General features: G+C 43.2%; 3 protein-coding genes across 6 annotated transcripts; 2 read left to right on the top strand and 1 right to left on the bottom strand.

The window, feature by feature from the left end:
• LOC8084421 (zinc finger protein GIS3) lies at positions 502 to 3050 on the top strand. Its single transcript, XM_021445941.1, has one exon. It carries the CDS (start codon positions 2175 to 2177, stop codon positions 2781 to 2783), a length of 609 nt encoding a protein of 202 aa, XP_021301616.1. The 5' UTR covers positions 502 to 2174; the 3' UTR covers positions 2784 to 3050.
• LOC8071479 (zinc finger protein GIS3) lies at positions 10048 to 10689 on the top strand. The gene has a single exon (XM_002443527.2). The coding sequence runs from the start codon at positions 10048 to 10050 to the stop codon at positions 10687 to 10689; it is 642 nt and encodes a 213-aa protein (XP_002443572.1).
• On the bottom strand, positions 21435 to 26553 carry LOC8071478 (actin-related protein 6). 4 transcript variants are annotated; one of them, XM_002442509.2, is made up of 9 exons: positions 26257 to 26553; positions 25394 to 25535; positions 24093 to 24868; positions 23080 to 23278; positions 22944 to 23007; positions 22351 to 22435; positions 22223 to 22273; positions 22029 to 22091; positions 21435 to 21882 (listed from the first exon to the last, which is right to left on the bottom strand). In XM_002442509.2, exons 3-9 carry the CDS (start codon positions 24797 to 24799, stop codon positions 21753 to 21755), a joined length of 1299 nt encoding a protein of 432 aa, XP_002442554.1. In that variant the 5' UTR covers positions 24800 to 24868; positions 25394 to 25535; positions 26257 to 26553; the 3' UTR covers positions 21435 to 21752. The 4 variants fall into 4 exon arrangements, with proteins under 4 accessions (XP_002442554.1, XP_021302343.1, XP_021302342.1 ...); XM_021446668.1 differs by having other exon boundaries at positions 21502 to 21882; positions 24093 to 24850; XM_021446667.1 differs by lacking the exon at positions 25394 to 25535 and having other exon boundaries at positions 21502 to 21882.

The following is a 27417-nucleotide window of genomic DNA, read 5'->3' as shown; positions in this document are numbered from 1 at the left end:
CACTGAGCTTGACCTTTCCTCCTAGATATTTTTCCACAACAAACGTCTCCGTTGATGATCGATGATGACATACACCAAAAAACATACATCTCTTCCATTTTGCAACTCCCAACAAGCCACTATAGGAGCACCGCCGTTGGCAATGGGCGGCTCAGGAGCCCTTGCTCTACAATACAATGGTGTGTACTATTCTCAGGAAGGAGAGAACCGACAATGAGAGCATGCACTACTGGTTGGAGTGAGCAACCAACTCTGTATCAATCGATCACTGTCACACAATAACCAAATTGCTCTCGAGCTCAGCCCACTAGGCCTCCTTGTCGCAAAAATGAGTCATACAAACTTCAAGTTTAGCTTGGGTATCTAGTTAACAAACTTTCCTACTATTTTTGACAACCCTACTCTAATAGGATGCATACATGTTCATCGTATTTTCTCTTTCCTTTTTGTTTTTTTTTTAAATTGATCAACTAGAGGAGTTTTGTCTGGTATATATATCAATAGGGAAGGAAATAGTAAATACTTGCAAAACAAAAAAAACCCACATAGGAGGCTACGAATTAAGACCAAGTAAAACAGAGTAAAAATAAACCACACGCCTCTAACCCTCTGGCTATGCACTAAGCTTGACCTTCCTCCTTGATCTTTCTCCACAACAAACATTTCCGTTGATGATTGATGATGGATGCCAAACAACCACACATCTCCTTCGTTTCGCAACTCCCAACAAGCCAAGCCACTAGTAAGAGCATAGTTGTCGTCGTTTGGAGATGGGTGCCTCAGGAGCCTTGCCGACCACTTGTCACGCCATGCACTACAGGACAGACTACATTTTTTTTCATTTCCACACATATATAATCCTTAGCTATAGTCAGGGTCAGGCTCAAGGTTTTCGACAAAGTGAGGACAATGTAAGCGCAATTATCGAGTTTACGGTCATCACCTACACAAAAATAACCTCAAGTCATTACTAGTTTTGACATGCCTGGATATAGATACATACTTCCTCTGTCCCAAATTATCTATCGTTTTAGATTTCCATGCCGCAAGTTTGACTCGATTTGTGTAGAAAATAAATGCAACATTTGTATCTCCAAATAAATTTATTAAAAAAACTAGATTAAATGTTCCAATGATACCAACTATGTACCGTAAATATTAATATTTTTTAATTGTCAAAGTTATTTTTAGAAAACTCAGACGATAGATATTTTGGGACGGAGGGAGTAGATGATAGATCACACACTAGCTAATTACCATCATACATATGGTTATTAGTTACCTCTCTTCCTTCACTTTCTACAAAAGAAATAATGATGTTGAACGTCGAACATGACATGTGGAGGAGCTGCGCAGGTACACACATTGTATATGAGTGTGATGTTGATTACCACCACCCAACCGTGATCTCTGTGTGGCAATAATATAATCATCTCTTCACCCTCCTCCTTTTGGTGTTTGGGCACCAAAATAAACTTGCTTGTCGTCTTCCCTTCTCCCTGTTCTCTCTTCCTCTCATGGGGGGGTCATGGCGCGCGGGCCCCACCGCCTAGCGCTGCTGCACGCAGTTCGCCCCCTTCAATAATGCAGCGTCAGAATTAGGACATGGTGGGCTTGCCATTTCTGATTTCTGCCTCCGATCCTGTCACAATAATATCCCTCCATCTCCATTCACCATCCTAGCTCCTCGCTTCATCCTTGCTTCTTGCTAGCTGCCCATGGCGTCTCCTACCTAGCTAGCTACCAGCTAGTAGTCCTATCCTACCTGCTAGTGTTACTATATAGTAGTACGAGTACCTCCTCCTTCTCCTTCACCAATCACACACCCACAGCAAGCTACCTACCTACCTACCTAGAGATCGAGCTCAGCTCCGTCCTCAGCTCACTCGCCCGGCCATGGAAGCTCAGCTCAGCTCAGCTAGCTAGAAGAAAGAGAGAGAGAGAGAGAGAGAGACAGCCTTATTAGATAAAAGACGAACGAAGCTTGATCTTCTTCCTTTCCTTTTTTCGTTTCTTGAACCCTTGGCATGCTCTTGCTGCCTTGCTCTCTGTAATTTCTGCTTTTCAATAAAATTTCAGTAGGAATACCAGTACTCCTCCTGTTTCCTCAAAAAAAAGCTTGATCCCCGTAGCTTAGCTCGACGATCCCCGACGGACCGACGTCGTCGATCCCAATGGAGGCGCCACCGCCACCTCCGTTTGTCACCGAGGACGACGGCGGCGGCTACGTCGTCGTGGACCTGTCCCTGACGCTGGGCCAGGCATCGCCGCCACCCTCCTCGTCCTCCCACGACCACGCAACAACCGCCGCCGCCGCTAGTTCTAGCTCCGACGGCGCAGCCGGCGGCGGCGGCGGCGGCGGCAGCAGGGCCAGCGGCGGCGGCGTGAGGCTGTTCCCGTGTCTCTTCTGCAACAAGAAGTTCCTCAAGTCGCAGGCGCTCGGGGGCCACCAGAACGCGCACAAGAAGGAGAGGAGCATCGGGTGGAACGCCCACCTCTACCTCCCGGCTGCCGCGGAGACGACAACGGCGGCCGCCGCCGACGCTCATCCCGCCATGGCTGCTACGCCCATCAGCAGCCTCGGGCCGTCGCCGCCGCCGCCGCCGGCGCTGCCCATTATCCAGGCTGTCTCCCACTCGTGCCGCCCCCACGAGTACACTAGCAGCCACCACCAGCGAGCGCAGCTGGACGGCGGCGCGGCGGCGGCGCCATTGGAGACGACGGCGTGGTGGTACGCCGATCAGGAGAAGCAGAGGCATGTTGACCTCAATCTCAAGCTCTAGCTAGCAGTCTATCTAGCTACGTGTAATATATACTGTACGTGCTGTTGCTCATGCTGAATATATTATTATTATATATGATGCATGAGGTAGTATTATTATACATATGTTTTTGTACTTTTGCTTTCTTTTTCAGCCCTTTTTTTGTTTTTTCTATTTATAGAAAACTAGTGTGTAAAAAAGTACGTACGTACTGCTACCGATTGTGCAACGGTTTGTTATTGAAAATTGTTGTCAAGCTGTTGTCCAGGCCTTGTTTAGTTCCAAATTTTTTTGCAAAATAGGAATAGTAGTATTTTCGTTTGTATTTATCAAATATTGTCTAATTATGGACTAACTAGGCTCAAAAGATTCGTCTCGTCAATTCCGACCAAACTGTACAATTAGTTTTTATTTTTATCTATATTTAATACTCTATGTATACGTCTAAAGATTCGATGTGACGGAGAATCTGAAAAATTTTGCAAAATTTTTGAGGAACTAAACAAGGCAGTTTGTATTTTTTTTTTTTTGAATTGGGGGACTGGACTGTAGTCAGTGGCGGACCCAGAAACGGACCAAGAGGGGGGCTAAATAACATAGGCTAAAATTTTTTTGTTGCTCAATGCAGTACACTAATAAATATAGCTAAGATTGATAATTTAATATTGATTCAAAGTGTTCAAATGTAAAGATTCGTAGAATAAGCATAGAAAAATACCAAATATATAGAATCTTTTGCAAAAAAGAAAACTTGTTAAAAGATTTTTGAGTCTAAGAGGGGGGCTGGTGGCTGCAGCCCCCCCCCTTGGGTCCGCCAATGACTGTAGTGACGCTGGGCCAGAGAAGATAGCCAGTACTGTAGTAATGTGGCACACTTTGCATCACTTGTGTATAGTTTTAGTGCCCGCAATATATATATATGCTATGCATCTTTTTGATCAAGAGCTGCAAGAACCACCAACTGTTGTGGACTGAAGAATGTTTGCATGCCACAAATTATAATAAGGTTGTGAAGGTGTAGATCCACATCTTCGATGTCTCCAATTTGAGTTCTATCATCATCTGATGATGTTCTTCTATGTCATAAGGCTGTAGCCGAAAACCTTATTATTGTTCCTCAAGGTTTGTGTACCTTATTAATGTATAGATGCTTCTGATGATATGAGATAAATTTGTTGTAATCCCATAATTAAGTAAATATTCGAATAGCGGAAGACAAGGCTACCTTGGTCTCCTATGATTTATACATTGATTTTTTTGGGGGTGGGGGGGGGGGGTGGGGGGTAGGGAGGGGGTTGTCAAATCTTGGTGTCTTTAGTTGATCTGATGTCCTATCGCTACCTTTATAACTCCATATATACTCCTTTCGTTCCTTTTTAATTGTCGCTTGCGCTTTCTAAAAAATAACTGTCAATAATTATATATTAAAAAATATTAATATTTATAATACATAATTAGTATCATTAGAAAGATCTTTGAATCTAGTTTTCTAATAAATTTATTTGGAGATACATATATTGCACATATTTTCTACAAATCGAGTCAAATTTGTGGCACGCACACCAACAACGACAATTAAAAAGAGACAGAGGGAGTATGTCGGACGCATGTGTTTCTCTTTGAGAATAGGTTCAGATTTGGGGCTTTATTTAATATTGCCTTGAAGTTGCTTCTGCTACCACTAACTTGTTGAGTGTTAGTGTCTTCTGTGGTTATCCCAACATCCCTTGGTCTAACCATCTTGTTTTGGCAACCAAGATGCTTAGTCCACGGATGCCAATAATTGGGAGTTTGCGCTTTTTTCCTTTATGTGGTTTCTCGATTATTTGAACTAATTGCCCTGAGAAAAAAAAGCTTCAAGTTTAACATTAGCAGTAGTCCTTTTCAGATGGCCAGTACCTTTGATTAGACAATTATGGAATATGGTACATTTCCCACTTCCATCACAAAGATCTAAACTTGATATGTGGGTCCAATTTTATTGGAGCACTCATCTATTAAGATTGATCACATCCTTGTCATCTGAGCAACCTAATATTTGACATGACATAAATTAAAATCACTTCATTTTTAGATCTCAAGTCATTTGCTATTATGGGCATAATATTTACAATGGTGCTCAAGAATCACTTTCTCTTAACAAAAGACTTAATTTAGACACTTGGAGGAACTGATTATTGCTAAGCTAATTAGATTTATAGGAGACCACATATTTTATTAAGGAGAGGAACAATCACCAATTTCAATTACAACTTGTCCTCTCTCTACTAACTATATTCTTGAAATATGCGAGGACAACTATTACAAGTTAAATAAACCTACCCCATTTGGTCCATTATTGTAAAATAAAGTATGCAGAGTAGATGCAAAGTTAGGACTCGGTACTTTCCTATTGTCTACTTTAGCATATAATGCATTATGCACACACCATGAGAATCAATTCTTGGTTTTGTTGCAGAGGACTCTCGCTGGACAAGCAAATGTTTTGTAATAACTAAGAAAACAAGGAATGCTCAACTCTTAATATTAGTCTATTGTTGAGGGGTACACACTGACTCTAACACACCTTTGAACCTAGACTACTTTTGTCGCCGCACATATCTTGATTAGGAACCAAAACCCTAACCTTGACCCACCACTGCCATTGATGCAAGTGAGGAGGGTGAAGGAGGGGGAACTCTTTGGGAGAGGAGGTGTCACATCCTCGAAGAATGACTCACTCATCCAATGGGTTCTTGGGTTAAGTCTATGAAGTTAGAGGCCAAGCTCTCACTATGGTCCAATCGGGAATGTTGTAGGCAAAAGAGATCGTCGGATGTCACTATGCAACTAGAGAATCCTTCCTATCTTTGACATAGGTGAGATCATCATCTTCATCTAGTACTTTGTTTGGGGCTTTTGAGTGTAAGTGAACCTATTTATTTGTTGCTTTCTTCATTATTATCAACTAGAGCTGCAACATCTCAACCCAAATGGGATGGTGCATATTGCTAATTTCATCACCTTGTGTGTGTGTGTTTCATAGGGATTGAGACCCACATAGCCTATTCAAGTTAGGGTACCATCTAACCGACCAAGAAAAACCTTCCTATCATTGGAGGAATCATGATTCAAATAAGGTCCAACATGAGGAAAAAGATTTTAAGATGTCGATGGTTTATTTTGGCAAGGGATGGCATTGTAACTGGTTTTACATTGCTAGCAATATCACAAATGCTACATGAATATGTTGGACATCAGTCTAAGGCCCAATTTTCCTAGTCTGGTGTATTAGTGTACCATGAGGTTAATGAGCTGGCAACTTTGATGAGACACATCAAAGATCTAGTGTAGAAGGGTATGGCTAGAGTTGGCCTAAACTCAACCTTCATTGGCCATCAAATTCATTTTGGCAAAGCTTCAAGCCTACCTACTGTACGAGTTCTTGGTTTATAAAGACTCAACTCGAGAGACTATACCATCCTGACTAAACACAAGGTGGAGAACTGGTTCATGAGGCTCTTGGCCATAGGTATAGATTTGAATGGGTACCAAATTTCATTTTCAGTTACCAAACCTCCAAGCCAAAAGTAAGTCTTCTTGGGTCTTTTCTTTAGTTGATCGATTGAGTATCCATACTGATGATTATTATCATCTGTGTCCTAGAGAATCTTGTATGGGTGGATGTCCTTGGACCCCTACTTATTAGAAAGTCATAAGTTGGAGTTGGGTGCTCTTTGTTTACAACAACACCACTATCGCCATCACCATCCAAGAAAATGGAGCAACCCCTTCACCGAGGGAGGAAGGGCTCCTAAGGACGAGGAGGATGAAGAAGATGATGTCCCCCTCATCCAGAGAGGGAGTGGAGAGAGAGAGAGAGAGATCACCACCAACTAAGGTAGAGAGGCTCTATCTCATAGGCAATATTGTCCTCAGCCAACTCATCGGTAGCCGCCAAAGCCCGCCTCAGGAGTCACCGATCATGTTGATACATTGTATCAAGTTAGTGATTCTTGTAGTGGCAACATAGCCAAAGTGATACTTAGGGGGTGTTTGGTTTGCCCTGTTAAACTTTACCCCGCGTCACATCAAATATTTGGACACATGCATGGAGTACTAAATATAGACTATTTACGAAACTAAAAACACAGCTGGAGAGTAATTTGAGAGACGAATCTTTTAAGCCTAATTAGTCCATGATTGGATAGTAATTGTCAAATAAGACAAACTGCTACAGTACTGTTAAACTTTACCACGCAAACCAAACACCCCCTACGTCTTGTGATTGATGTAGACCATACCAAAGTCTAAGAAGGACCTGTCAGTGGAGCTCATAGGAGGTGCAGTCTGCTTCAAGCAAACCTCCGAGCCTCCGATTTATGAGGACTTGCATTGGTCCCATCTCCTTTGCACCAACCGACTCCGATCCACCACCGCAGCATCAACAATGAGAGCAGCTGAGACGGCTCAGCCGCAAGGGCAGTAGAAGGGGCAAGGGCAACCAGCGACGAAGCCAGCAGTGGGGCTAGGGGGGCTCCAGCCCCCCCTACCGCTGCTGGCCCAGTGGAATTTCTAGTGCTCTCCTTCTAATTTTAGACATAAATTTATAAGGTAGGGTGGGCTGAGAACTTTATTTTTTAGATATATTTTGTGAATTTCATTATTAATCTATATTTACGACGGGTAATAGTAGAGCTAAGTTGATGTAGAACTTTTGTTCAGCCCCTCCTAAATTTTTTTCTGGCTTCGTCCATGAGGGCAACAGCCGTCAGAGTTAACGGGGATCTTGTGTCGCGATCGGACACATCACCTTCGTTCACTAAGCACCGTGAAGAATATTTACACTTGTGCATGTGAACCTCCATAGTAAAATTATCAACAGAAGAATGCTCTCATGATTTGTACGGAAAATAGAGCACTTTGCCCTGATTATAAAATTGGAATGTGTCAGTGAGGAAAAGAGGGAAGAAAACATATGCTGCACCCTAGGTAGACCATTCATGCAAACATGATACTAGGACGACGACAGTACTATACTATAACTTGTTGCAAACTTTTCGTCCTTTCTCTCTCTAATTTCTTGTCACGTCCCAACAAGTAGATCCAATTGTTCATGTGGTCATGTCCATGTCCACATTATCGATCTATAAAGCGAGAATAATAGCTAGCTTGTGCAGTTGTGATTGGTCAGGGACGACGGAGCAGCTAGCTAGCTACTACAGCAATAATATGCAATGCAAGCAGGGACGTACGCATCCGAGGTGCATCATTCTGTCGGCACATAACTGGGAACCCAAACAAGAGCACAAAATGGTAAGAACAGAAACAGGGGTCCATCTCCATGCCATGCATGTTGCTCTTAGCTTATTGAATCATATATCATTCGTGATCATACACCGCAGGCTTTGCGTTGGTAGTACACACGTAGCGTCTATTATATATATTGAGTTAGCATAAGTACGTGGTGTCTTTTAGATCCACACCTGTGTTATCTCTTGCATTGGGCTAAACCAGCATTTAATTTGCTTTTTTTTTCTTTTAAAAAAATGTCCAAATTAACAAAGCATAACTGTGAGGCGTGGTTACTACTGCTGTATATTCTGCATGTCGATGGTTATTGCGTGTTATATATATATATGCTGAATTGTTACTTGTGATTAGTACTAGCAATAACCAGTTTAAACCCTGTTTGCTGTGGTTCAAGAAACTCTAGTTTTTAAGCAGGAGACACGCAGCGACCTGATCATAGATCAGTTGGTTGGTTTCTTATGGTAGAAAATGTCCACTCAGATTTAAATTCTCGACTTGACATGTGTATTTATATTTTTCTAGATTTATTTTAGAATTTATCAGTGTTGTGCTTTCTCTGGTTTCTAGGGGTAAGGTAGCGGGTTCAAGTATCAGGATTTATCAACACTATGCTTTCCCTGATAATCCAAAGTCAGGGTAGCGTAGGGGTGTGGGTGTCTACATGGTACAGTACCATGGTTTAGAGACAATACTGTGATACCATTATATTTTACTAACAATACAATTTTCAAAATTATAAGGTTTGTGTTCATAGGAGTTTGGGCGTCTACCATATCATTATATTTTACTAACGGTACGATTTTCAAAATTATAAGGTTTGTTCTATCCAAAAAGTTCATGACGCTATAAAACAGAAGTATTTTGTAAAACCATAGTATATACGGTGTTATAAGGCTTTGAAAATATTTTTTATTATTTGATAACAACTCTATTTCAAAAGTAATTATATCTAATATCTAAATAAGTACTAGATCCTTGGTTTAGAATAGAGTTGACTCCATTCCAAACAGCCCACGGTGCGTGACATCCACTTTGGTGTGGACGACGGAGATCCCAGAAAGATGATGTGGTTGGGTTGCAAGTTCAGTAATGCCGTAGTGGGCCTCTTGCTAAGAAGCACAGAGATTCATTCCAGCAAGTAGGCTGGCCCAACCCAACTAAAACAAGGCAGTGTTGTGCCTGGACCAACCCTCGAACAGACGTACTCCCTCTGTTCCTTTTTAATTGTCGTCGTTAGTATACGTACCACAAGTTTGACTCGATTTATAGAAAAATACGTGCAACATATGTATCTCCAAATAAATTTGTTAAAAAACTATATTCAAAGATCTTTCTAATGATACTAATTATGTATTATAAATATTAATACTTTTAAATATATAACTATCGGCAGTTGTTTTTCGGGAAATGCAAACGAAAATTAAAAAGGGACGGAGGGAGTATGACACATGACACGATTTGCTAGCAGAGATGGGCAGATGGCACAGCCAGCTAGACTATGGCCTTTAGTTTACCCTAAAAACCAAAAAGTTTTAAAGATTTCTCATCACATCAAATCTTGTGGCACATGCATGAAACATTAAATATAGACGAAAACAAAAACTAATTATACAGTTTAGCTGTAAATCACAAGACGAATCTTTTAATCCTAGTTAGTCCATAATTAGATAATATTTGTCACAAACAAACGAAAGTGCTACAGTACCGAAAACTTTTCACTTTTCGGAACTAAACAAGGCCTATACTTATAGATGTACTCCATGTAGTACCATGCATAATGCAACTCCAGATTTAGTATGTGGCCTTTGTGCGGTTTCTGGCCTCTCCGGGAACCTCCATTATATACCTCCGAAAAAAAATAAAAAAAAATAACGACACTCATCATCAGCTCAGCCACTGATCACCATCCAACTCAGCAAAGAACGCAGCTCATCAGCTCACTCATGCAAGCAAACCAAGATTTCAAAGCTCACGGCGGTGCTCTCTAGTAATAATGGAGAAGCCTCCTCCTCCTCCTTGTCGTCCTCATCCTCCAGCCACTGCCACCAATGTCGACGACGACGACGACGACTATGTCGTCCACCTGTCACTGAAGCTAGGCCCCAGCTCGCCGCCACGCCGCTCCTCTCCTCGTCCTGCCGTCGTCGTTTCAGACGGTGCCGCCGCTGGTAATGCCGGCAGCGGCAGCGGCGCCGGCGCGAGGCTCTTCCCGTGCCTCTTCTGCAGCAAGAAGTTCGTCACGTCGCAGGCGCTCAGGGGCCATCAGAACGCGCATCGGAAGGAGAGGAGGAGCGTGGGGCGGAACGATGGTGGTGCCCAGCGGCGGCATCATCTCTACTACGACGACATCCAGGAGGCCACGCCGGCGACGACCTCCATTACCACGGGCATGCTACGGCTGCCGCCGCCGGCGGCCTGGGTGGCCACCCCGGTCTCGCACTCATGCACGCCGCCACCGCACGGCGGACACCCTCGTCGAGGCCACCACATGGACGGCGACGGCGACGACCTGGCAGTAGTAGCATTTGGAGCGGCGCCTCATCATCGTTGCACAGCCGTCGATGACGACCACAAAGACAGCCATGGCGATGAGAAGCAAATAGCGCAGGTTGTTGATCTCGATTTGAAGCTCTAGAAGAGCGTGTCGTCCATGCAGTGTGCTTGCATTAATTTTACGTACGTAGGTTGATGGGGTTCGTAGGGCCAGGGTATCATCGTTTGTTCCTCCGTCCGGTTTCTTTGTTCCTGCTGCTTAATTTTGTTTAGTGTTTTTAGCTTGCTGTGATACATTCTTATTTGTACCGTTTGTGCACATATATGTGATCAGTTGTGAACTAGAGTACTACGTAGTAGTCTCAATGTTTCTGAAGCTGCTATAGATTATTGCTACTGTCATGCTCAGCGCTAGCTGGGTTCAGCTGGGTACGTTAACTAATTATGTAAAAATATGCGTGCTTGCTGCCCCGGCCCCCGGGATTGGGAAAAAAATTTTGGTGCGAATGTATAGCTAGCTGACGTGTGGTACAGTTTAGCACGGTTCACGTACTAGCTGCACCATCCGCACGACGTTCTGGTAGGGGATAGTTTCTCACCGAATTTTTTTTCCCCAGGATTGCAGGATTAGCAAAGTTTTGCATGGATCGAGAGAGTATTTGAGGATTACAATGCCCGTGTGAAAAGATTGTACACTACTAGCTAGCGCGCGTATCCAGTATTTCCATATAATTGCCAGCAGCAGCAAAGCAACAAACATGCTGAAGTGTGTTTGGGACTTTGGGTGTTCCAGCTTAACAAACTAGCAAATAATTGTCTACACTTAAGAACATGGAAATTAGATTAGATTTTTCGTAGTATATATATTTTAAAAACAGTTAGATATATATAGATCGAGTTGAAAAAACATTTGCAACGAGAGGAGTAAGTTAAGCAAAAAAAAAAATACATAGGCGGCACTATTCCAACTTCATTTCAAATCGTCTAATATAAAAATAGCATCATACAATTAAGCTCTCCATCGGATTCCAATCTTAGGAACCGTGCGTAAGTATTTCATGTGAAAAATGTTTTTTTCCTACTTTCATGATATATGGATTTTCAGGATCACTAGTGGGCTTTCTCATGGGATTAAAATGTTAATATCTTTGTAGTCTGTTTTTAATTTCTGATCGAGAAATAATTTTTAATGGTGGACCATGCATGTTATCGATTGTCTCTCTCTTGATTGATTGATTTCTTGATGCGGTGGTTGCATTTACCTGTTTTTAATTAATATTGTCGATTTATAGAGGTGGTATATCTGAATGAATTTTGATTCCGTTGGCCGTCGTTTTCGTCCGCACTGTTTCTCCCCCTGACCCCCGGCGGCCATTTTGTTAGCGGTGACTGTGCTTCAGGCTTGAATGACGATGTGTCGCTATCCAGTACGTACCAGTGATGACCTGTCGACTGTCGTCTGTCCTTCCTGCTCCTGCGACGACGTCCAGATATGGCATGTGGAATCCGACGACGTGTACGGAATACATATCAGCCGTTGGATCGATCTCGTCGTGTCCACAATTAAGCCTGATGCCGATCCAATCAGAGAGTTTAGGTGATTGGATGATAACACTGCAGGGACGGCCGGCCTTTCTCTCGAATATGCAGGAGGTCCGCACATATTTTTCCATTAAGAAAGAACGATATGATTGAAAAAAAAAACGACTGTGACACGGACCCAAGGGAAAGTTTAACGAGTTCTGCTCCGGTACTCCCTAACAAAAAAATTTTGTGAATCTCAAAGCAAAAGTAGTTAATGTGGTTAGGGGTGGATCCATAAAGTAAACAATTGATTTCATTCTTATCCAACTCTAGGCCGTTCTGCATGCATGCTTGCATACAAATCAGCCTCTCACTATTTTCGTCAGGATCTAATTCTGAGCATTTGTTAAATGCTACATGTTATATATTGTTGTACTCCTACTTCTGTAAACATAATTCAACGCTAATTATTCTCTACTATAATTGAAATCTTCTTCAAGTCACCTCCCTCCTTCAAGATCAACGACCCAGAACACACCAACTAGGAATCCAACGTCTGAGATTAAGATGTTAGAAGCCGCCTCCAACTCTCCTGGATCCTCTTCTCTACGTAACGAGTCGCTCCTCCCCGCACCACCCAGGTTCGATTCCTACTCCAATTGAATTTCTCTGGGAAAAACTCCGCTTTCTCCCTTCATACCTCCCTCCCTTTGTCGCTCCTCCTCTTCCTCTCTTGCTGGCCAGACCTCCGCCATGGCCGGCCCCATGGCTAGAGGGCGGCCCCTTGGCAGCGGCCACTCATGGCGCAAGGGCAGGGCAGCGCGACCGCGTAGTGGAGGGATGCGCTGCGCGTCTTCGCTGCCTCGGCGACCGGGAACGCGGCCGTGGCCCCCGTTGCAGTCCACGCCTCGCTCGCCCTGACTGTCGCCGGTGCGCGCGGCGATACGCGGCGGCAGGTCCTCCAGGTGCTGGGCGTCGGGGCGCATCCGCCAGCGGCGGCGTCGGCAGTGCACGGCGCAGGGGGCAGCAGGGACTCGGTGGCGGCTGCGGATCCCGGCCGCGGGGTTCGGCGCGCGCGGGGCGGAGGGCGCCACGCGCCGCCGCCGTCTCCGGGCAGGAAGGAGGGTGTGGGAAGATGATGATGACGCGGGCCCCGATGGGGCCGATGGAAGGCGCGGCGGTGGACGAGGTGGTGCGCCGCCTCGTGGAGGGCGGCCGCGGCGACCCAGGGGTCAGCGGCGGAGAGCACCCACTTGAGCGCGGCGAGGCAGTCGTCGTACCTGGCCGGGAGCGGGTGCTCGGGCGCCAGGCGGTAGTCGACGAACACGACGAGCGCCGGGCACGCGGCGGCCAGCCTGTTGAGGAAGAGGTGGTAGCCGGGCGACGCGGCCACGAAGCCGCCGCCGTGGACGTACACGACGACGGGCAGCTTGGCGCTGGCGCTGGCGCCGTCGGCGGCCACGGGGGGCAGGTAGAGGCGGGCGGAGTAGGAGCCGAGGTGGACGTCCTTGGACTGGACCCCCGTGGCAGCGTCGTGGCCAGGATCCACGGGCGGGGCCACCAGGGGCCGCTCGATGCGGCCGCTCTTGTAGATCCGGAGCAGCGGGCCGAACTCGCGCACGACCTCGTCGGACGGGTTGGGGGCCGGGATGGGGAAGGGGAGCAATAAGGAAGGCTTGGACGACGCCATGGCGAACACGCGCGCGCGCTCGTGAGAGGCTGGGTGGGTGGAGGTGTGGAGTGAGAAGTGAGAACCGCGGGCTGTTGGAGTTGCGGCCGCTTCTTTGGCGTGCTTTGCCTTGCTCGCGTCGCGTCGCGTGGCCGGCGAGGTGGTTGGTTGGTTGGTAGCGGACGCGCTGAGGTGCCCCCGTTTGCGTGGATGGAACGGGTGCAGCGGAGCAGCAGTCACCGACAGGTCCGGCCACGCGCGACGTGATGATGGACTTGGTCTACGCGTCGCCGGCGCTGCTGACTGCTGACCTACTCCCTCCGTCCCAAAATAAGTGTCGTTTTCGCTTCCCGAGAAATAACTTTAACTAAATATATAGTAAAAAATATTAATATTTATAATACATAATTAATATCATTAAGAAGCTCTTTAAGTCTAGTTTTTTAATAAATTTATTTAGAGATATAAATATTGTACGTATTTTCTACAAATCGAGTCAAACTTGTGGCACGAAAACCTAAAACGACACTCTTTTTGAGACGGAGGGAGTACGTTGTACGTGAGGACATGCACTGCACTGATGCATGGCTTCAGATCTGAATTAATTACTCATCCCGTCCATAAATGTCTTATTTCTAAAAGAGTCAATATTTTTTAAATTTAACTATAAATATATCATATAATATCAATATTTACATTTATTTAGTGAATTGTAAGAATCAATATGGGCTTGGAGAAAAAAATCATGCTTCAATAAAAGAATTTAGGGAGGGAAATTCAGACATTTTTGAAGAACCACCGGTATGGGCATTATTCAGGTTCAGGATAGGATCGAGTGGAAGAAGAGCCTTCTTTTGGTATGAGCTGTCTAAATTTAAGTTGATGTATATAGAGAAAGGAAAAATCAGTATATGACATTTTTTTGTTTTTCATGTCTTTACATCTAGAACAAGTTGCTTTCTGATTGGACTATCATTTTACTTTAAGGTAGCATGAGCATTTTAGCCCTTGAATTTATAGTATAGTTTAATGTCTGAGCTTAACAATCATAGTGTAAAGATTTACAAAAAAAATATGGTGTATATACGAAATGTGGCCTAGCATTAGCACGGGCGATATACTATATATACATGGTCATATACAATTGTGTGAAAGTTGATATGGAAAAAATACCATTGTCAGTTAGGTTGTTTTCACGTGCATCCTTAAAATGAAATCGTAGCGTTAGCACGGGCACACACAAGGAAGATAGTTTATCATTGCTGAGCTCAAGTGAGGACAAGCCAGATTTCGATCCTGTGGATTCCATAGAGATTCAGCACAACTCAGAAACAGTTTCTGCTTGTATGGAATCACATTACACATAAAAAGCAAAAGAGAGCTAACTGGCTGGCCCCTAAATTTGCAAGTGTAGAGCTATATGGTTGTTCCCTAAATCTGTGCCGATGTTCTCTTCTTACTTCATCTGAAATTGACATTTAGTTCTTAGAGAATTTGTGACTGCACAAATGTGGACGCTATGTCGATTCTTCCTGCTCTATAGAAGAATAATTATCTAGAGATTTTGTCAATGTTTGTAATACAATGTGTGTGTGATAAGTTTGTGAAGGGGCTCATTCATGTACATGGTTCGAATCTGAAGGAGTTAGCAAATGTTGGTTGCTTTCAAGTCTTTACAGATTCTTACTCTATGCAATACTGCTCTAGGCAATAGTTTTCTTTTGGAAGTATCAGTACCATTATTATATTACTTTTATACCAATATTCAGAAGCAACATGGAGCTGCATAAACTGACTTGCTTTTATGATTTATTTTTTCTAGATATAACCGTAGCGTTAGCACGGGCAATATACTAGTATAAACAATAAGCTGGTACAACATACCAACAAGTAGAGTAAAATGTTTCATTAGAAAAAGGCTAGCATGTCCTAGGTTCAAAATTTTGCCGAAGTTTTAGGGATTCCGGAGGTGACCAAAAAAAATCATGAAAATTTCACATTACTCATGTGGTTTATTGTGTATATATAATTCTTACTCATTTTTATTGTTTATGTTACATATTCTTCTAAAAATTTGTTTTGTTTAGATCTACATAAAAAACAAATTCCTTTCTTGGGTCCCTAAAATGTGAAAATTTACGAATTTTAGTGATTTTGAGGGTGACAAAAAATCAAAAAACGAAATTGAAATCCCTGGCATGTCTATCAATTAATCTTCCTCGTGTGTTTTTTGTTTCACCTAAATCTGTTTCTTGTTTGCTTTTCTAGTTCTATATCAAAACATGAGATTTGTTGCGTGAAGAGGCTGAAGCCATGGACTACCCACGCCATACTATTCCGTGCGATTAGGAGATGCAAAATCTCGAGATTAGCAGATGCAAAAAATCTCGAGTTAGGAGATATTTTCTATCACCACGCATGCAGCCATGCAAAATCTCGAGTTTACCTGGTATTTACCCTTAACCGTATTAACTGTGTTGGCTTTAAGATTCACAAAGATTTTTAGAAAAGGAGCACCTAGCTAAGGCTGCAAGCCCCGCGGCGCCCGTGTTGATCCAACGGTCAGCTTCCATCGTGATGAGCTGCAGCAGATCGATGATGGTGGCTGAGGCATCTCGAAAACACCCCTTGCGCTGCTGTCCGTTTGCCAATGCATGGATGCGCCGCCACTAGGTGAGTGTAGAGGTAGGTAACTGTAGATGAAGAGCTTGTAGGATGTGATGCCAAAGCTCCCTAGTGTAGGGGCAGACGGTGACGATATGATCAATCGTCTTGGAGGCTTGGTCCGTGTTTCGCAGATTTCTTCGGACACGTTATGAAAGGCGTGTCAAAGCTCCCTGTTGACACGTTATGAAAGGAATCTGTCTATGTGCCAAAAAGCTCCCTAGTGTAGAAAACAGACGGTGACGATATAAATCTAGCACGCACTGTTGACTAGCCCTACAACTATAGACAAATTCCTTGGCCAGTTTCTACGGGCCGGGGCAAAGAGAAGAGAGGATCAAAGCACACTGCATACGAACGAGGCGCACACACTCACTCACTCACACACACACACCAGCTCAGCTCGGGACAAGCGTGAGTAGGCACAGGCCACCGTGAGCCGTACTTGACACTCACATTGCTGGTCTCTATCCTTTAAGTGTGTGTTCGCTGGTTTAAAAATCATGGCTAAAAATACTATTCACTGATTTATTATGACAGAAAAATATTGTTGACTGACAGAAAAAAGTACAGCTAATTTATTCATGTTTCCTGTTGTTTGTTTGTTTGTTTTTCACTATTTTGTCATGGGATGGGTATTAGCCAGTGAATTGAATCTGCGGCACCTTTGGTCTGACGAAACAATTGTTTTCCATCTACTTTCTTAGGTTATAGATATAAGTACTCCATCCAAGTATATATATGTCCTATGATATCAAACTTAATTATGTTTCTAGATTTGAGATCACACCAATATATATCTAAAATTGTATTTATATAGGCCGGCAACAATAGCTAAAAACACGTACTAATAGTTTTAATCTAGGTAAACCAGGTATTTTTAATATAGGAAAAATGCTAATAATAGTCAAGCTATAAAAATTTAAGCTCAGAGCAAACATAGACCGTACCTGTATTCAAATCAAGAGAGTAAAACAAAGGAAAACAAAACATTAAAGGCCCACCGCTCATGTGGGTGCTGCACCAGGCCCGGCCCACCGCAGCGCACAGCTAACTTTTTTCTGGGTCCTGCCTGCCTGCGGTCCGTACCAGCCCCTGTGTGACGCTTTTATCGCACATCAACGTGTCCTCCTCTCCTACGACTATGCCCACATATGGATACAGAGGCTGTTCCCATAACGGGCAAGCTAAGCTAGGGACCATGGCAGCTACTGTCAGTGCCAGTGTTCACCATTCAACAGCCACTGCACCATGGAATAGTGTCAGTGGACTGACAATTTGATTTTCTTTTCTTGGCATACCGATTAAAACAATAACAACTTGGCACACCACGTACTGCATGGTTTCATAAACTAAGTTGAGCCAACTTAGTCAAACAACCCAACTAACACCTCAACTTGGTTGAAAAGATCAAAATAGCACCTCGACATAATCAAAATAACTCAACTAGCAACCCAACTACACCAACATCTGGCTAACGACTAAAACTTCAAGGGCAGCACTCGGTAAGTTGTCGAGCACCACTAAAAGAGTGGATTGTGGCACACACATGTCACCATGGTCGAGCAAGAGTGAGACAACGGAGCTGGAGAAGACTAGTGAAGACTTCAGGAAGGAGACGACACCAAAGGTGCCGACGATGCTTGCCCAATATGAGAAGGTTTTCACTCGCAAACACCAGCAAGGCAGGAGAAGAGACACGAAGAGGACAACTCCAAGGAAGAAGCGGTGCCTGTAGACATCGTCGTGCAAGCATTAGCCCCTAGCCTCGAACAACCTGCCCAACGTGGTCTGTCAGAGCTCCCAGCAGAGGATGTAAGTCCCGTAGGATAGCACCGGCTAAACTAAAAAAAAAGGCTAAGCTAATGTTATCCACAAACCAAAAAAAGGTAAACTAAAAAATCATAGTTGTATAAAAAATAAAATAAACCAGAGACCTAAGACTTAAAGTTAAATTAAAATAACATACAATATCATCTAACAAAGGATTTTCTTTCTGACACCATGGAGACTAGATCTGAGGGAACTTGCTTGAGAGAGAAGAGATAAAAATGACCTTTACTCTTAGAGAAGAGTCAGAGTGAGAGAGGGTTAGAGGTGGAGAGAGAGAGAAAGAGAGAAGGGCGTAGATCTAGCAATGGCTACGGTGGCAGAGAGAGAGAGAGAGACCAGACTGCGGCGGTGGCAGAGAGAGCTTGTTCGCTTGTCAAATTTACCAGTCATTCAGCAGTGTTTCTCTCTCACAAATAAATCAGTAAACAATATTCAGTCATGGCGAGAGGCGGTGAAGAGAGTGTTTGGACAGGAAAAGATGCAATGCTAATGCTGAAGAGAGTCATCATCAGATCTAAAAGCAATGAAACGAAAAGGAATCGGAATGTAGCAGTAGGAATCCTGATGGATGAAGGCGCTTGTTGACCCACGTGAATCTTGGAGCAGCTGGGGAGCCGCACGATAAGGAAGGCACACGCCAAGGGATTGTGGAAAAACCGGGCTGCGGCACAGCATGCCGTTGCCGGGCACGCGGCAGGTTTTCCTGTTTCTTTTTTTTCTTCTTCTTTTTTTTTTAGAAACAGGTTTTCCTGTTTCTGGCTGTGCCTGTGCCTGCTATGTGCAACAATGAAGACCACTCTGCTGCGACGATGGGGGTCCAGGTCAGGACCACCACTGTGGCTCAGCAGCACTTGTGGCCAGCCGTGCCGCCAGCTGTTATATATATATATATATATATATATATATATATATATATATATATATATATATATATATATATATATATATATATGGAAACTCCTTTCTACACGTACGTGTAGTTACTCCCACCGATCGAGTCACGAAGAGAGGTGTAATCTTATCGGATCACAATGTACAGATCGCTACCCGTTAGGAGTATGTAATTAATTATTAATTTATTTATTTTAGATATGGTCATCATCCACGGATCCACCCCGCCGCCCCCTCATCAGGCCATTAGTAGATCCGAAATTAGCGGCTTCCACCGCTTATATTTTGCTCGTCCATCGAAAGTGATCCGAAATTTTCTAGTTCAAAAGTAGCGGAGGCTTAGCCTCTCAGGTTTCCCGTGCGCCGCCGCCATCCCTGCCGTTGTCCTCTGCTGTCGCCGGTGGCCATGCTGTGCTGGTAGCGCCGGGATCTGCTGCGCGTCCGTGCACCTCGCAGCCATGCTCGTCACCTACTTCCGAGCGGTCCGGTGCGTTGCCGACGTACTCGTCCAGTTCTCGAGCCTCCAGCCCTGCACCATGCCGCCTGGTTTGTAGAGCTGCCGCTGCCGCTGCCGCTGCCCACCGACCACGACGAAGGCGACGAGCTCAAGTTGCAGCGGAGCATCTCCGCATCCGGCTCCCCATCCCTGCACACTGACTCTGGGCTGCGACCACTCCCTCTCCGACGCATGCCTTAGACTCCGACCCCCCCGATCTGTGGGACGACGCTACCTGCCTCCGTCCATGCGTGCCGCAGGTTCTGTTTTCCAGCAGCCGGCCGCCGGGTTCGTCTTCCCCCTCCGTGCTAGCGTCATCGACGACCTCAAATCCATGTGGCCTGCCCATGGCCCTCGGCCATCTGTTCCAGTTCCAGATCGTCATACTTCCCGTTATACATGTGTATGTTATCATATTGTCCATAGAATTTGAAAATATACATACGCTTTACGCATAAACGTGTATGTACTCATACTAATGTGTAGAATAATATATGTACCAATATACTCTTTATAAGGTCTCACATTATGTAACAGACATGTTGTATATCTGCTTTTATACATATATACTTACTTCTAAAAAGTATGTATATATACTCCCATCTAAAAAGTATGTATGTATATATTCTTGTCAAAAAAGTATGTGTATATACACTCCCATTCAAAAAAGTATCTGCATATACTTCCATCCAAAAAGTATATATATACTCCCATCCAAAAAGTGTATACAATGGCTATGCAGTGCATATATTATTTTTATTTGTTCCACTAAACTATATATATGTACGACATGCCATGCTCTGTTGTTTTGTATATCTCCGTACGTGGTTTAGTATACACTTATATATACTATGTAAAACCTGACATATGTATGCATGCATACTCTATTCTGAAAAATATGTATAAATACTTCATTTCAAAAAGTAAATACAGAAACTCTATTCCAAAAAAGTATATAGGTATAGATACTCCATTCCAAAAAAATGTATATACTTACAGATACTCCATTCCAAAAAATATATATAAATACTCTATTATATATAAAAATTATGTGCATATACTCCATTTCAAAAATAATATGCATAAATACTATACTTTAAAGTATGTACACGTACTCCAATCTGTTGTACCATTTTTCTCGTTGGCATTCAAAATTCAAATGCGCAATGCATGCACCCGTCTCTTCCCTATTGGATTTCTAACGTACCCGCTACTTTTCTGGTTGGCATTCTCAATATCAAATGCGCCATGCATGCACCGTGTCTTCCCTAGTGGATTTTTGACGGACCCGTAAGGAGGTACGAGTAGATACACGTACGTGTAAAAAAAACTCACCATATATATATATATATAGTACTACTGACAAGCAGCTAGCAGCACTGAGCACTGACAAGCAGCGCCTCATCATTGGACTATGCACACTTATGGCAACAAAGGCCATTCCCATAAATGGGCGATCGAGGGGCAGGGACAGGGACAGCCGGACAGTGCCGCCTCCTCTCGTGCATGCATGCCCATGCATGTCTGCGCTATCCCCACCATGGCATGCATGTCACTGCCTGATCTCGCTGAAATGATTCATCAGGCAAGAAATGGAAGCCGGCGGCTGCATTTTCTAATCATCTGCTTTTGAGTTTCTTAAGCCAAACCATCAGGATAAACGCAAATCTCTTCTCCATCTTCCTTACAAATTCAATTCTTACAACCTTAATCGCCTTCAAATCTCATGTACGATGGAAAAGCCATATTGCCAGCAAAGTTCTTAACTTTGAACACTAAAGCCCATCTTCAGTCTTGCTTGGTTGTTGCCAAAAAAAAAAACTTGAAGCGATTCACGACAGTGTACGTTACATTGCATCTTTCCAATAGAAATGGGGGAAAAAAACTTATGCGCTAAGGCCGTAAGGATCATAGCAAGGATGAACCAGCTTGGCAGTTTGCCATTTCAATCTCATGACTTGCTACAGTTGTCAGATCAGATCAGCGGGTACATGAGCTATCTACTGAAAAAGTGAACTACAAGAAAGCATTTTTTACTAAAAAGAAAAGAAATCCCAGGCGCAGAGGAGTTACTACTGTAAACCGAACTTCTAATTTCACATGCAACTAAATTGTCAAGCTCTACTCTTCAGTGGAAAAACCTTCGTCGGCACCTTGCTGATCCCATCTCCTCGTACTCAGACTTTGTAGTGCACATTGATTCGAAATCAGGAGTTGATGCCAGAATAGATCCGCCTCTCCAGACACCAAGAATTGGGCTACAAGAAGTAGCCGAGTGTTAATTAATATCATTCAATTACATGGGATGTTTCAATTTTCAGTATTTGCCTCTGATAAATTTGGGCATGTATGTATGAGACAGATACAGTGTGATATGTATAGTGAGAGGGAGAGATAGACATACTCTTCTTGATGAGTTATTTTAACCTTGTAGTTGTCAGGGACAAGAGGCCGAAGTTCCCTCTCCCTGTCAATACAGTTTGTGCAATCTCAGTGACCACCTCGAAATACACCAAATAACTAGTGTATCTGATGGCCCCTTTGCAACGAACAGGACAGCATATACTGTATAATAATAATGTTAACGAAACAACTTACAGTCTATCAGCGAATCTGGGGAACAGTGTGCTTCCACCTGTCAAGATGATGCTGGAAACAGCACAACAATGTAAACTCACATGCATAGCATATTCAAAGATCAAGACTGGTGCAGATGTAAACGATACCTCTCGAAAAGCACAGGTTGAAGATATGGATGGCAAGCTTGTACAGCACGAACTATACACTCAGCAAGTCCAGCTTGATTTATGCCTATAAATATGCACAGTGGAGATTAGTATGGCAAAAATGAGCAGCTAAAACAATGTGCCAGCCCTAACAATACTCCAATGCAGAAGAAAAATGAACAAAACGTCAATGTCTTGTGTTCTATTGTTAGCTAAAGTTTAAGGAAAAGAAGAATGATAGATGTGAAATGCAGTAAGTAGATCCAGACTAATGAGCATGAGAAGCAGCAGGTCAAGTGAATAGCAACTCCTGAGTCTCATGGCAAGAATTATATGTTACTAGTTTTGCATCTCAATGTTTACCGTGCAAATCCTCCCCATCAGAAAAAAAGACCTAATGGTTGATCTGAATTCATTGCAAATGGAACAAATCATTATTGTGTTTTGCAATGTTTTTACAAAAAAAGAAAAAAAAAAGAAACATGAGACTGGTATGCTTCCCAAAACAATTTGAGAATTGAGATCATAAATGAGAGAATATATTTAAAATCTTATGAGCAAAAGTATACATGACATTTCACATTGACACTGACCAAGATCGATTGGATGAAAAAGCATCTCTGGGACAAGGAACCTTTCATTTGTCAATACAAATTCCTACAGAGTTATAACTTCATTAATAATACCACAAGAACAAAAGGCAACTGAGCAAAGAGGCAACGATCTTACATTTTGACTTAATTCTGGCTTTTTCCGGTCCTCGGACTTATTTATATCCATGCTATGTTCTTTTCTCTTTGCTTCTTCATCAAGAGGCAGAGAGCGATATCTATGTGCTTCATTCATGTCCTTGACAAACCCTTTCTTGTATGTTATACCATCGGGGAGAATGTAAGAACACCTAAAAGGGTTGTCCTTAAATGATAACCTGCCAAGCAATTGCACAGCAAACTGCTAAGTGATTTGAGTAGCATAAAATCCCTTGGTTTATTCAACTAATTAGTTTTTCTCGAACAAGGCAAGAGAGCTGCATGTCATTTCATTAAGAAGAACACTCAACTAATTAGTAGCATTCCAACTTTGAAGGAATGTGATTTTACATCATTTAACATGTTTTTTGATCTAATGCAGCACAATATGCTTTAGGATGATACTTCTAAACAACCTTTTAAGGAAAGAAAATTTGTCCCTAGTAACATTCACCTATCATGGGTGGGCATTCCATAGCATCCAGAGAGAAAATCGTCTCTTGGCACTGTAAATCCAGTGTGTTTGAAGAAGACATTTTAAATAACATGGAGAAAACATAACCCAAGTATAGGATGATTCCAGAAACATGATCCATTATGCTTGGTTCATTTGTTTGTTTGTTTGTTTGTTTGCCGGAGATAAGTTTTGCATTCTTGAAATTCAAATGCTAAGATCTTTCATGCCCTGCAATGCCTAGTGAAGTTTCACTTACAAAACCTTGCCCACTACCTTCTATACACACATATACACATGCACTCTGTTCAGGAAGTTATAAAATCAAGTTTGAAAAATAACAGGCTATCAATAGATGCAGTCAATTGGTTACACAGGCAAGTCATTCAAAGGTCAAATGCTACAAAATGACATTTCAAAATTAAGGTTGCTGTTTGACCCAATTTAATTGAAAATACCATTATACATTATTCTTAAACAAACGGAAAGAAGAATTGAAACTATGATGTATAGGGTGACAGATTATGAAGGCAGCAGACCTGGCAAGGTGAAGATCACCAGGGACATCAAGCGACACAAAGCATAGCTTTTCCTTTGCATCATCAATGAGGAGAGTTTCATCCATGACATTAAGGGAACGATATGAGACAAGCTCCTTGAGATAATTTGTAAGGGCCTTGCCACCAAGGTCCATACGTCGAACGCCATAATTCAGAGTAAAGTTCTGAAGCACAGGGGATGCATGAGTGAAAGAGAAGCCACAGTCAACAACAAGGCTGCACTGAGCACGGAAGAGCATTGGTTGACGGCTAGCCTCATAAAGGTGGACAAGGGAAGGACTATCTGCAACACAAAGAGAGTTGAAGCCAAACTCCTCGAACACCAGCTCATCAGTTGCATGTTGTAGCGCTGGAGGGTTAAACAATGGCTCCACCAGTAATAGGGATGAGTTGGTAGGATCAACCTGGAGAAGATTGCGTAAAACCCGTTCCCACACCTCCTTCTGCACCTCGGTATTGATGAGATAGCCACGATCAATAGGACGCTTCAGTGTCATGCCAGTCACGTCGACATCTTCTGCCTGCAGCTGATCAGCAACCAGCCATTTTTTGGAATTGGCATTGCCACCAGGGGGTTTGGCCATACAGTTGGGGACAACAGCAATTGGATCATTGTCTCCACCAAATCCAGCCTTGAGAAGACCACCCCCATTGTCTATCACCACCACACGTGATCCAACAGTCATTGTATATCCCAGCCTCCGCCTCTTCTCAGGGAAAGGAGTCCCTAAGTGACACTGAAATTTAAGAGAGACCTATACACACATGAAAAAGATGCAAATAAACACGATGGAAATAGCAGGTTGCACAAAATCGCAGAAAGTCTGCAATACACAACTTAGCAAAAAACATACTAAAGACACAAATACAGCTAGGGTGATAGTTGGTCTGAATTAGATTGAAAAGTAATGTAGCACATGAAACATTGGATCTAGAAGCTAGATTAGACAGCTATAATAACAAGTGAAACATGTGACAACAATAGGAGAACATATACAGTGGCAGGCCCAGGATTCTGAGGTTGGGTATTCAAAACTTTTTGTACCTGAAAGCCCTATTTGGCATGTTATAATACCGCATAGTAGTAGTTGTACAAGGATATAACACATTATCAGCGTGTTATAATACCACATAGTAGTAGTTGTATAATAATACCGCAAAGTACTCTAAGCAAATTGCACTACCTTAGCCACTGTCTCAGTTCCAATTTCTAATAAATATTGGTAAACTGCAATCAATAATGCACTGAAATGGTAAGCCAGTTGACCAAATTAACTTACAATTTGAATTAATGGTTGCCAGTTAGTCCTCTACTCGAATCGGCAGACAGCAGATGGCACCCGGCTACCGGCCTCCCAGTCACAGGCTCACAGCAGTCAGCCTCAGCACGGGCCAGGAGCGGCCACCCCACCCAGCATATGTCTTGTGCAATTGGAAAATAGCGGTTTTAAATATACTATATACGTGTGAGCTTGTATAGGTAGTAAAGTATGTTTATTAGTTCAAAGAAAAAAGTAAAGTATATGTTTGAGGAAGTGGCTTATCATTCCAATATATGGTGTTGTATAACCATATCTTTACTATATGCATTACTGATTACAATATCGACATGTTGTAATACTATCGGACCCAGGATTTAAAACAAGGGTAGTCCTAGTAAAAATATAATTCATATGCAATACAATAAACCCAAAAAAAAGTTCAGTATACATGACTATAAATTAACCGAATTGCGATAAAACATTTAAAAGGTTCAAAACTTACATAAATAGGTCTGAAACTTACACAAATAGTCACTTATAGCATAAATTAACCATTTTCTTACCCTATCTACATCTATATCTAAATTCAATGGTATAAAAATACAGTTATGTCACAACAATACCAATTGACTAGAGTGTTTTCAATGGTCTACTCCAACATGTTAACTTGTTAAGCATGCTCTCCAACAAGCTACATCATTGATATTCAGCTTCGCCGGCCATTATTCAGCTGAGAAATCACTACTAATTCCCGTGGCAACACGCGGGGAGTTCAACTAGTTTCATTCAATTCTAGGCTCACAAATCTACAATCCCTAAGCCCGATTTACAGTACAATCTCCAATCTCCAAACCATAAGCTGAGAAGTCAGAAGCACTCACTAGTCAAGTCAACAGACCACCAGGGGGCAGGTACCAGGCGGCGCACAGGGACTGGGCGCTTGGACGGCCTCCGGCTGGCCCGGCAAGCGGCTTCGCGGCTTCGGCGCGCCCGGAGCCGGACGCCGGGCGGACCTGCCGGCGGAGCCGCGGAGCGCACGTCCACGCAGGGGTGGGGTGGACTTGCAGCGGCCTCTGGCCAGCGGTGGCAGCGGTGGTGGGGGGGCAGCCGGCGCGGAGGATCCCGGCGGCGGGCGGCCGGCGGGGTCGGGGGTCGCGGTCGATGTCCTGACTCTGCCTGGGCGTTGGGCGAGATGAAAAAAAAACTCATGGGCCAAATTTGTCTTGGGCTGCAGAGTAGTAAAAAACTTTTGGGCTAGATTGTAGGGTGGTTCTGGGCCTACCGGACTACCCGCTGGGCCCGCCCAGTGGTGCTTTATTCATTTTGTATTTCTTTTTTAATTTATTTTTAATTTTTTTTAAAAAAATTACACAGTATAATACAGATACTCACAATGCACGACAATACCTTCTTTAGACTATCTTCAACAATAGTGACCTAAAATATAAGATTTATTTGTTCTTTGGTAGCGCTACAGGTAAAAGGTTTCAAATCTATTTTTAGTCTTCTCCAACAACAAGACCTAAAGGACAACACTCTCTGTCTCGAGGAGAGAAGATACCAAATTTGAGTTATGCCTCTCCTAATACCCAAAATGTGTCTTCTGTATGGTTATTCTGTTGGAAGCTATAGGTATTGTGTTGGAGAACCATTTTAGGTTTGGGCTGTTGGAGACAGCCTTTATTGCCATTTGACATTTCCGTGAGAAAAATATAAAGATAAGAATAATAATTTATTTAGGCCTCTTCCAATCGGTTTGTGACAGTTCGATACCGAACGTGATGGCATAATAGCCGCCGAGTCCTTTCATATTATACTCTGATACCAGATATATTCTTCAGATCAAACAGGTTTTGGTCTCTGCTGCATTCAACGCCACGTACAAAGCATGCATATCGAAACACTTTGGTTCACAAGAACAAAGGCAGATGATTTGCGCAGTAAATCTGATGATAGTGCTTCTGCCCGCAGAATGCACTAGAATACATTTTTCAAAGAACCAAAATCTTATTCTGATCGGAGTTACAAAAAAGATTGCCTTG

Source organism: Sorghum bicolor, chromosome 8 (assembly GCF_000003195.3).
Source record: "Sorghum bicolor cultivar BTx623 chromosome 8, Sorghum_bicolor_NCBIv3, whole genome shotgun sequence".
Taxonomy (NCBI): domain Eukaryota; kingdom Viridiplantae; phylum Streptophyta; class Magnoliopsida; order Poales; family Poaceae; genus Sorghum; species Sorghum bicolor.
The sequence above is the reverse complement of the archived record's forward strand: the minus strand, read 5'-3'. Positions and strand labels throughout refer to the sequence as shown.

Bases quoted from the DNA above. Each gene is read 5' to 3' on its own strand.
- LOC8071478 (XM_002442509.2), bottom strand. From the start codon at position 24,799: ATGACTGTTGGATCACGTGTGGTGGTGATAGACAATGGGGGTGGTCTT. The intron at 23,279-24,092 runs GTCTGCTGCCTT...ATTGCTTGGCAG, and splicing joins GGTGATCTTCACCTTGCCAG to GTTATCATTTAAGGACAACC. The intron at 22,092-22,222 runs GTAAGTTGTTTC...CTGTATTGACAG, and splicing joins CCCAGATTCGCTGATAGACT to GGAGAGGGAACTTCGGCCTC.
- LOC8084421 (XM_021445941.1), top strand. From the start codon at position 2,175: ATGGAGGCGCCACCGCCACCTCCGTTTGTCACCGAGGACGACGGCGGC.
- LOC8071479 (XM_002443527.2), top strand. From the start codon at position 10,048: ATGGAGAAGCCTCCTCCTCCTCCTTGTCGTCCTCATCCTCCAGCCACT.